This window comes from Labeo rohita, chromosome 9 (genome assembly GCF_022985175.1).
Source record: "Labeo rohita strain BAU-BD-2019 chromosome 9, IGBB_LRoh.1.0, whole genome shotgun sequence".
Classification (NCBI taxonomy): Eukaryota; Metazoa; Chordata; class Actinopteri; order Cypriniformes; family Cyprinidae; genus Labeo; species Labeo rohita.
The window spans coordinates 40,572,553-40,583,470 of NC_066877.1; the positions used below are offsets into that span (position 1 = coordinate 40,572,553).

The following is a 10,918-nucleotide window of genomic DNA, read 5'->3' on the forward strand; positions in this document are numbered from 1 at the left end:
TTTTACAAGATTTATATATAAAGAGTGATTCTTTGCATTATTGCAGGAAAAAGTCCTGTGATTACAGTACTGAGCTGCTGCATTTGAACAGGTCTAATGTGCTATTAACTTAAATATAAAGTACCATAGAGTGAAAAAAAGAAGAATAGTGAAAGAAACAAAGGCTTGTATAGTACATTTTAATGGGTATAATAAAGTGCAAAAATAACTGAAGGAAATATCTATTTGCTAAATGAACATTATACATATTCTTTCGGTTTCTTTACCCAGTATTTTTAAAAATTATAAATGCAATGAAAATACAGGTATCAACACTGGGTATCAGCAAGTATCAAAAATAAAAGTGTCACAAATCCTGTCCGGTCTGCCCGCCATCAGAGGTTGCCTTTGCATCCTACTGACACCACACCCCAGACTACATTTCCCATCATCCACTGCGCTGATGACACACACAGCTGCAACCAATCAGACACACTATATAAGCCTTGGACTTCCTCTTGCTATTGGAAGTATTGCATTGCGTTTAGCACTCTCATTGTGTTAGCAACTGTACGGAGCCACTTTGTTTATCCTTAGTCTAGTTCAGCCGTGTTCTAGTTAGTTTATCCTAGTCTTGTTTTCTAGCCTGGTTATATCATCTTGTCTGCCTTCTGCCTGCCCTGGACTTTTTGCCTGTCATGGATTTAACCCTTTGTTAAATCTCTGTTCGCCCCTCGAATGCACTCTGCTCTGTCTCACTGGATTACCCGTTTGCCTCGTCCCTTGGATTATGTCCACCGCTGATCGACCCTCGACTGTCTTATGTTTGACCGTGTCTTTGTTTATCAATAAAGCTATGCAGATGGATCTGCCTGCTTCACGCGTCAGTCACTTCGTAACAAAAAGTACCGCTCAGTTCTGGAAAAATGTGGTATCGGTGGATCCCTAATGTAAATGATGTATTATGACAAGTTTGGGCTCCCTTTAATCAGGTGAATTTAAATAAATATGTGTGCTTTATTGCAAGCAATAAAGTGACCTAAATGCCGCACCCATATATTATTTTCATGTGGGTCCAGGGGGTGAGTTAATCAGAGTGGCTATATGCACTGTAAGGGTCAGATTGTGCTACCCATTTGGTTTCAGTTTCTAATGACTCTTAAACAGAGACACGCAAATGGGAGCGTGGCTGCTCCCATTGGTTTTATAAGGTTAAAGGTAGGGTAGGCAATTTCGGAAAGACTAGTGATAGCAAGTTAGCTTTGAAAGCGAGATCCCCACCCTCCCTGCATAATCACTTTACAACGCCACAGCTCCTCCAAAACACATGAACATGCTCAGGCAAATAGACTAACCTGCGACACGATGAGAGACAGCACTGATGGAGGATTGAATGCAACACTGTCAGATTACCTCATGTCTCATTGAGGTAGGCAGATGTAGAGGAAGCTGGTGTAAGAAAGGGTGATGATGTACCTGAAGGGTGTCGACCAACAGCTCGTACCACTCCAGACAGTCTCGCAGGACGCCGGCCTTCTCCACGGCAAGGCAGTGTTTGACGGCGTCTTCTTGTTGGCCGTCAGCGATGTAGAGCTGCACCAGCTTGCGGTTGATGTAGGTGTCGGCGGGCCGCAGCTTCAGCTCCGACTGCAGCAACTCATACAGCTGGTAAGAGCCGCTCTGAGCGCTCAGAAGCTTCTCCTGTAACAGAGAGGACATGTGAGATTCAGCGCAGTGGACGTCTGCAACTCTTCAGCTCACGTGACACGTGCACTCACCCTCAGATTGAAGACGGTGGGATGTCCTGGCAGAAGCCTGGCCGCTTTATCCACCCAGAACTCGGCTCGGCTGTCATGATCAGGTTTACCGCACAGCAGCTCAGCCACCTTCAGGACCAGATCGTGCTGAGCCGGATTTAGATCCAGTGATCGCTAAGAGTCAAACAAACATCATCATTACATAAAGTGCACACATCTTACTCAGACTTCAATAACACTGAAAACGGAGGAAGTGACAGAAACTACGAAGGTAAATGCAACAGATGCAGGTAAATGAGCAGCTCAGGATCATCCAGACAGACGAAGCGTCTTACAGTCTGATGTAGAGGCGTTTCACAGAGCATCTGCAGGACTTCAGTCACACTGTCTTAACACATTCATACAGTCATTCATAACAGAACAAAACAGTCCCTTATTTCTTGTTCTTTTTGATTGATTCACTGCGAATCGAGTTGCTGTGAGATGCTGAAAGCATTAGATAATGAACTGCTCACGTGTAAATAAACACATTTTGTTACAATGGACTATACGCTTCATTAAAACACACAGACTGCACTGTGTCAGAGATGATAGAGACAGAAAACAGCTGGTTAGGAGTGTATCCAGACTGCACAAAATGAGCAAACAAACTTCTTCAAAGATTTTATGTCAACATGCAGTGCATCCAGAAAGTATTCACAGCGCTTCACTTTTTCCACATTTCATTATGTTACAGCCTTATTCCAAAATGGATTAAATTAATTATTTTCCTCAAAATTCTACAAACAATACCCCATAAATATAATGTGAAAGAGGTTTTTTAAAAAATCTCTGCAAATTTCTTAAAAATAAAAAACAAAAAAACACGTACATAAGTATTCTCAGCCTTTGCCATGACACTCAGAATTGACCTCAGGTACATATTGTTTCCACTGATCATCCTTGAGATGTTTCTACAACTTGACTGGAGTCCACCTGTGGTAAATTCAGTTGATTGGACATGATTTGGAAAGGCACACACTGGTCTATATAAGGTCCCACAGTTAACAGTTCATGTCAGTGGAAGTCACGAAGTCCAAGGAATTGTCTGTAGACCTCTGAGACAGGATTGTATCAAGGCACAGATCTGGGGAAGGGTACAGAACAATTCCTGCAGCATTGAAGGTCCCACGAGCACAGTGGCCTCCATCATCCATAAGTGGAAGACGTTTGGAACCACCAGGACTCTTCCTAGAGCGGGACACCCGGCCATAGTCAGGGAGGTGACCAAGAACCTGAAGGTCACTCTGAAAGAGCTCCAGCATTTCTCTGTGGAGAGAGGAGAACCTTCCAGAATCTCTGCAGCACTCCAACAATAAGGCCTGTATGGTAGAGCGGCCAGACATAAGACACTCCTCAGTAAAAGGCACATGACAGCCCACCTGGAGTTTGCCAAAAAGCACCTGAAGGACTCACAGACCATGAGAAAAGATTGAGTTCTTTGGCCTGAATGGCAAGTGTCATGTCTGGAGGAAACCAGGCACCACTCATCACCTGGCCAATACCGTCCTTATAGAGAAGCATGTACAGAGAAATCCTTGATGAAAACCTGCTCCAACCTGCACTGCACCTCAGACTGGGGCAACGGTCCTGTCTTTCAACAGGACAATGACCCTAAGCACACAGCCAAGTTAACAAAGGAGTGGCTACAGGACAACTGGCTGTGCAGCGATGCTCCCCATCCAACCTGACGGAGCTCGAAAGGTCCTGCAATGAAGAATGGGAGAAACTTCCCAAAATTATGTGTGCCAAGTGTGTAGCATCATACTCCAAAAAAACTTGAGGCTGCAACTGATGCCAAAGGTGGTTCAACGAAGTATTGAGCAAAGGCTGCGAATACTTATGTACTTATTTTTATTGATTTTTTTTTTTTTTTTTTTTCATTTTTTATTTGTAATAAATTTGCAAAGTTTTCAAACAAACTTCTTTCACATTGTCATTATGGGGTATTGTTTGTAGAATTTAGAGGAAAAATAATGAATTTAATCAATTTTGGAACAAGGCTGTTACGTAGCAAAATGTGGAAAAAGAGAAGCACTGTGAATACTTTCCGGATGCACTGTATTATGTGTGCTGCAAAAACAGATATTTGACAACACTATTATATGGATATTTATTTCCAGCCCTATTATTTATGCATGATCACATTCAACTCAAGATCTCAAGAACATGTGAACAGGAGAACATGTATAAATGAGGTGAGTCCAAACCTTGTAACATCCCACTGCTTTGTCTGTTTCACCATCACGCTCAAACAGCTGCCCGAGGAACTTGTGGGCTTTAGGATCTTTCGGCTGGATGGTTAGATACTCCGAAACATGTCTGCCATTGAAGTGTGTGAGAGAGAGAAACACATCAGCTCATCTGAGAGGAGCCAGACATCAGCCAAAGCAGAAGGAGCACAGAAATGAGCCTACCTTTTAGCCAGTTCATACTCCTTAGCCTCAGAGTATAGTTTAGCAAACAGAAATCCTTTGTCTGGCCTCTGCAGAAACACAGCAAATTACAGAATCACACAATACCACTGCAAACCCTAATGATCACAGTAACACACTGCTCAGAGCAGAGGAAACTTAACTTTTTGTGTTTCAGAGGTAAAATTGGCATTACAGACATGACAGCCCAGAAAGCGTAATTTATCCGACTAACGCATATTATATGTGTTGGATAAACATAGTGATTTTCTACTAAAGCATGTTAATGCAGTAAAGTACAGATCTAAATGCACTCACTTTTTTTGTAAAAACTTAATTTTTTCATGGCAACCCTGCTGAAAAAAACAAAAAAAACAATAGAAACCATTGAAGAAATTCTAATAGTTTCCACTACAAATACCATTACATACCATCATCTTTTAGCCATTAAAACCATTTAAAAAATGGTATTCTGTAATGTGTGTTGGGACATATTGCATTATGATTTAACAAGTTACCAAAAGAAGGTGACCAATTACCACTAGAAACCCACAGGGTCCAGTGCAGTTTCCATTAAAACCAGTACAATTCCCATTATAATCATTAAAACCATTACAAATTTTGTGATGGTCTCTATTGTTTTTTTTTTCAGCAGGGAAGGTTGACATTTGCATGGAACTGCCCTGTGACTTTGCGAGATGGGACGGCATAACCTGACTAACCAGCGGACCAATCTTGTTGCACAGCATCTGAAACTCATTGGATGGAAACAGTGCTTAGTCACAAATGTTCTATGAAATGTTATAATTTTGCACACAAATGATCCTATACAGAAATCTGATATATGGACATATATGGACATATACAAAACAGTCGTTAATATATGTCAAGATATGTGCACTTATTTGTAATTCAATTCTTTGCTGGAGACATTTGCTTTTTTCCTGTATCATGTCTGTCTCATGGATATTCAGAGGCTCCATAGTGAACGTGATTACATCATCACATTTTGATCGCATTGATTCATCAGAGAAAACCAATGCATTTCGTTCCTCTTAGCCAAGCAGGAACAATTGTTGACACTTAGTCCCACCCCCGTGCCCAGATTGGTTCAAACTGTCATCTATTCAACCAATACAGATGACACTAAATAGACCTGTTTTTCACTAAAAATCACCTATTACGATATTGTAACAAATGGCTATAACTTGCTTGGGGGTTCGTCTTTCATTAGCAATCACTCCTGCGTCCTCGCTTCACTTCCACGAGTTTCAGCGCCACCCTGCTTCATACCAGTGAGCTTAATAAGTCTTTGATACATTAGCTTATCATGGACATGATGTCTGCCTGAGTCCCGTCGGATTGCATCGGCTGTGAGGATGAAGACAACAACTCCCATGATTCCACACTCAATCACTGCGTCATCAAACTTCTTTGTTTGTTTTGAATTTGCCCTCTAGCAGTGAAAAACCTTGTGCCTTTAAGTGTTTTAAACAACTGATGACAGAATTTAATTTTTTTGGAAAACTGTGTAGTTCATCAAAATACAAAATTTAGGTAAAATTAAAATTCACCTCTTGATATTTGTAGACATGGATCAGTTTGTGATTAGTATCATTCATTCATTCAGGAGGAGTCTAATGAATCAGAGTATGGAGGTGTTGCAGAGGCCCTCCTTACATATGTCCTAACTATACGCGACATGATGTTCACGGGACACCAAATAAAAGGTATCTTTTCCATCTTAATCAGAGTTGTTTGTTGTTAAACATTTGCCATTTGAATTGCTGTGTTCTTCTTTATAGCCATATGCCAAACTAGGCATGTGTTTCTTTGCATATTTCCATTGGTCTGGCTTTGGGAGCAGAAGTACAGCCTACTGACAAACAATAAAAACAATATTACTTCCTTTTTAGGTGAACATTACAGTGTTGCCTTTGCTGTGTCTTTGCCAACACAGGGTAGTAAATGAAGTTTGGTACAGTAACAGGACTTGTGTAATTACTAAAATATTTCATTATGTCAATGTTTTTTAGACTACCGGTTTGAAAGGAGGCTACTGGACTTGACGCTGGCCTTCTCATTGTTGCAGGGGAAGGTGGAAGCAACCAAGAGTTACTGGTGAAAGAGGCTGTTGGTGTTGCAGTTAGGCTGGAGGAGCACATCATCATGCATGCGCTAGGATATGTGAAATGTTATAATGTTCAGCTATGCCTCACGTTAGTGTTTTACTACCAAAAACATAAATGTCACTTTTGAAATCGAATGAAGTAGCATTCTCAATGTGGTTTTATATCTATGATTAACTTGTATGTAGTACTGTTAGAAAATAGAAACTATTACGCTCTTTTTCAAAGTCTTGATTTTGTTTTGGGGGTGTACTACAACACGCTCTCATGCTTGGTGGTTCGAAAAATACATTATTTTTCACATAATTTACATTATTACAATACATTTCTCCCAGCCTGGTACAAAGGGCTCAATTAGTTTCGAGTTTAATGAAGGCCCGCCCTCCGAAAAAGGAAGTGTGATATGATTGGTTAACTACCCCAGTGCATTGCGATTGGCGAACAGCTTAGACTGTGTTTCAGTACTGCCACGCCCCTTGTCAAAGCAGTTAGCGCAAGCTAGATTTGTAGTGAATCTTAAGTTTTAAATATTAATATTTTTCTTACAAAAATGCATCGATTCGTTACAGGAGACCCCTGGGAGCTGTGTAAGGCACTTTTTATGGATGGATGGATGCACTTTATTAGACTTTATTAGACTTTGGTTGCATTCGTCTGAAAGAAGGAAGTCAAAAACACCTAGGATGCATGGAGGGTGAGTAAATAATACGCTACAATAGTGTTGAGTCCTATCCTCTGCCTGCGAGATTGCCGATGCATGATATTATTGTGCTAATTTATTTAATTATTTTACATACTTAGTTTCATTGCCCGGCATGTGTTTCGACCCCCTGTACTGCACACGTCTGCGGCGTGTTACAGCTCTGAAGTGGCCACTCTAGTTAATGCTTGTATTTATACCTGCCACGCTGTGGCTCGTTGAAGCAGCTCTCCGCGCTGCATTGCTAAAGCTAGGCTAATTCCCCACCTCATCCCTACCCACACCCCAACAATTCAAATTTCCGTAGGCGGGATTTAATTTAATGATATTCTATTGGACCACATTGTGACATCATTGCATGCGGAAAACAAACGTTGTAGTCCAAAGGAGCTGTTCATTGTAGTTCTTGGAAACAAAATATCTCCCTTTGGACTTTGAGATTTGTAACTTTGTAGATCTTTTTTATGCCCAAAGATACACACCACACACCGACTAAAATTCAAAAAGTGAAAAAGCATAATAGCACCCCTTAGCAATAGTTCACCCAAAAATGAAAATTTTGTTGACAAAAAGAACAAAATGAAATGAAATTACTATGTCTGTTTTTGAAGCACAAGAAATCAGGAAATAGTACAGCACCTTAAATCCTCAACCTGCAACCATGACACACTTTTTCAAAAGAAGCAGATCTCTTAGAATTGGTGAACAGCTAACTTCTTTCTGGGACTTTTCCCTAAATTGTTAAGCCCCTTCTGAAAAAGAGCAATCTTGATAACACCACACTGAGCAACTATAGACCAAGGATAGAGGATCAAATCTTCCTTTTATAGGCAAGATTATTGAAAAGGTAGTTTTCAATCAGTTGAACAACTACTTCAACTCAAATGGATACCTGGACAATTTTCAATCTGGTTTCTGATTTCTGCGCATCACAGCACAGAGACGGCGCTCGTTAAAATAATAAATGATATTTGCTTAAATTTTGATTCTGGCAAAATATCAGCGCTGGTACGACTAGACCTTAGTGCTGCGTTTGACGCTGTTGAGCATAACATTCTTCTAGAGAGACTGGAAAACTGGGTCTGGCTTTCTGGGATGGCTCTCAATTGGTTCAGGTCATACTTAGAAGGGAGAGGTTATTATGTGAGTATAGGAGAGCATAAGTCTAAGTGGACGTCCATGACATGCGGAGTCCCTCAAGGCTCAATTCTTGCGCCGCTCTTGTTTAGCCTGTATATGCTCCCACTAAGTCAAATAATGAGAAAGAACCAAATTGCTTATCACAGCTATGCTGACGATACCCAGATTTACCTAGCCTTATCGCCAAATGACTACAGCCACATTGATTCCCTCTGCCAATGCATTGATGAAATTAACAGTTGGATGTGCCAGAACTTCCTTCAGTTAAACAAGGGGAAAACTGAAGTCATTGCATTTGGAAGCAAAGAGGAAGTTCTTAAGGTGAATGCATACCTTGACTCTAGGGGTCAAACAACTAAAAACCAAGTCAGGAATCTTGGTGTGATTCTGGAGTCAGACCTTAGTTTCAGTATTCATGTCAAAGCAGTAACTAAATCAACATACTATCATCTCAAAAACATTGCAAGAATTAGATGTTTTGTTTCCAGTCAAGACTTGGAGAAATTTGTTCATGCCTTTATCACAAGCAGGGTGGATTATTGTAATGGTCTCCTCACTGGCCTTCCCAAGAAAACCATTAGACAGCTGCAGCTCGTCCAGAACGCTGCTGCCAGGATTCTGACTAGAACCAGAAAATCTGAGCATATCACACCAGTCCTCAGGTCCCTACACTGGCTTCCAGTTATATTTAGAATTGATTTTAAAGTACTTTTACTCATTTATAAATCACTCAATGGCCTAGGACCTAAATACATTGCAGATTTATACTGAATATAAACCTAACAGAGCACTCAGATCATTAGGATCGAGTCAGTTAGAAATACCAAACAAGGGGAATCTGCTTTTAGCTGTTATTAAATCTAGACTCAAAACTCATGTTTAGTTGTGCATTTACTGAATGAGCACTGTGCTACGTCCGAACTGATTGCACTGTATATTATGTATAATCAGTTTTATTCTTAACTGTTTTAATTCCTTTTAAATCAAATGTATCTGATTTAAATTATTTGATAGATTTTATTGTTGTGATTATATTTATTATTATTTTAATTTCTTTTATATACAGCACTTTGAATTACCATTGTGTATAAAATATGCTATATAAATAAACTTGCCTTGCCTTACAACACACACTATACAGATTTTGAACACAATAACACATACACACACAATAAAGCAGTCAATCAAAAACTGTCATTGTCCATATATCTAAAAAATGCTGCATGATGGGAACTGAACCTCACCCATAAAACAATGTTCAGTGCAATCAAACTGTGTGAGTCATTGATATTTCAGGTTGTGCAATCAGCTGTAGAACAAATACACATCTGAAGACCTATAGCTGCCTAACTGAGGAATTTATCAGCTTCACAACTGATGACCTCATTCATTCAAGTTCAGGGTGCACAAGATCAGGCTAAAGCACTAGGAGAGGTTTGACCAGGTTACACTCTTCACCACATTACTTATACTCAGTAATGTTCAATAACACTAACTCTCACACAGATCTGTAGTCGTCTGACTGTATATCAGTCTCAAGCTGAAACTTAAGTTACAGACAGACAGTGTGAGTTTGTGATGATGTTTTCTCCTAAAGTAAGTCAGCTAAAACTGTCGGCAATATTTACCTACATTTATGACGATGAGTGGCAATGAAACTAAATGCGGCGAGCTTCAGAAGCAGGTGTCGCGTCTCCAAATGTGTTTGTGGCGTCTGTGTAAGACCGGTGCTGCGGCGACTGGTTTACAGACATTCGGCCTGTCAAACTCTACTTACCGCTTTCTGGGAAGGAGAGGCGCTTTGTACGGTAGATATATAACGCTCCACGTCCGCCTTAGTCCGCCTCATGGCTCTTGTGGCAAATTCTTCGCGGCTGTTTCAGAAGGTTATGAACGGATCAGCACCTCCAATCACTCTCTGTTTCCTGGGAATAATGCACAATCGAAAGTTAAGACTCTGCAGAGTAAAAGTGGGCGTTTCTTTGTGGGTGTTTTCAAACGGGTGGGTTTTTAAACAGGTACAAAATCTGAACACAACAAAAATGGCATTAATTAGCAATAGCATACAAGAAAGAAATTGGTATGGAAGGCTCAACACAATAGCACCTATTAAAACAAAACATGTAACATTCCAAGAAACATAAACATCAAATAAAAAAATAAAGAAAATATAATTACAAGTTATATAAATTAAACCATTTGAATGCCTTTTGATTAAAAAAAAACACTATAAACTACATGTATAAAGTAGCTCGCTAAAATAAAATAATATTAATCAAATCATACAAAACAAAGCACTGTTTGGTTATTTCGTACATCTAAGGTGAGTGAAACCAACTACACCCGTCTGTAGAAGGTACGCTTGTGACGTCCCCGTCAGCTGGAGTGGATGCTGCGACAGAGCACACAAAACACCTCTAAAACCAGAACGAGCTTTGCGACTGACTGTACAAATACATCTGACAAGAAACCTGAGGTGTATTTTTACAGACTGCTGAAAGCTACTAAAAAGAGAAGCAAATTAATCGCTGCAATTCAAAGAAATAAATGGTCTCCAGGCAGCGAAACACGGATTTGCAGTTATCATTTCATGTTAATATGTTGAAATGTGCAGTAAAATCATATCCTATATATTGTATTATAGTATATTGTATTGACCATCTTAAATTCTGCATATCTGGAAGTTTTCAAATAACAAAAACTATATACTTTTTTCAGCTGGATCACAAATTTGCTTTATTTATTTTACCCGATGTCAAA

General features: G+C 39.9%; 1 protein-coding gene across 6 annotated transcripts in view; it reads right to left on the bottom strand.

The window, feature by feature from the left end:
* The window catches only part of LOC127171171 (E3 SUMO-protein ligase RanBP2), a 62,734-nt gene extending 52,193 nt beyond the window's left edge, over positions 1-10,541 (bottom strand). For 3 of the 6 annotated variants that reach the window (XM_051119652.1, XM_051119648.1, XM_051119647.1), the window contains exons 1-6: positions 10,475-10,538; positions 9,936-10,083; positions 4,193-4,260; positions 3,986-4,097; positions 1,758-1,910; positions 1,456-1,680 (exon numbers count right to left, since the gene is read on the bottom strand). In XM_051119652.1, the coding sequence (XP_050975609.1) occupies positions 1,456-1,680; positions 1,758-1,910; positions 3,986-4,097; positions 4,193-4,260; positions 9,936-10,007 (630 nt within the window). In that variant the 5' untranslated portion in view covers positions 10,008-10,083; positions 10,475-10,538. Of the gene's footprint in view, positions 1-1,455; positions 1,681-1,757; positions 1,911-3,985; positions 4,098-4,192; positions 4,261-9,935; positions 10,084-10,474 lie in introns of all 6 variants that reach the window. The other 3 variants (XM_051119651.1, XM_051119649.1, XM_051119653.1) reach the window with 2 other exon arrangements.
* Between the last annotated feature and the right edge of the window lie 377 nt (positions 10,542-10,918).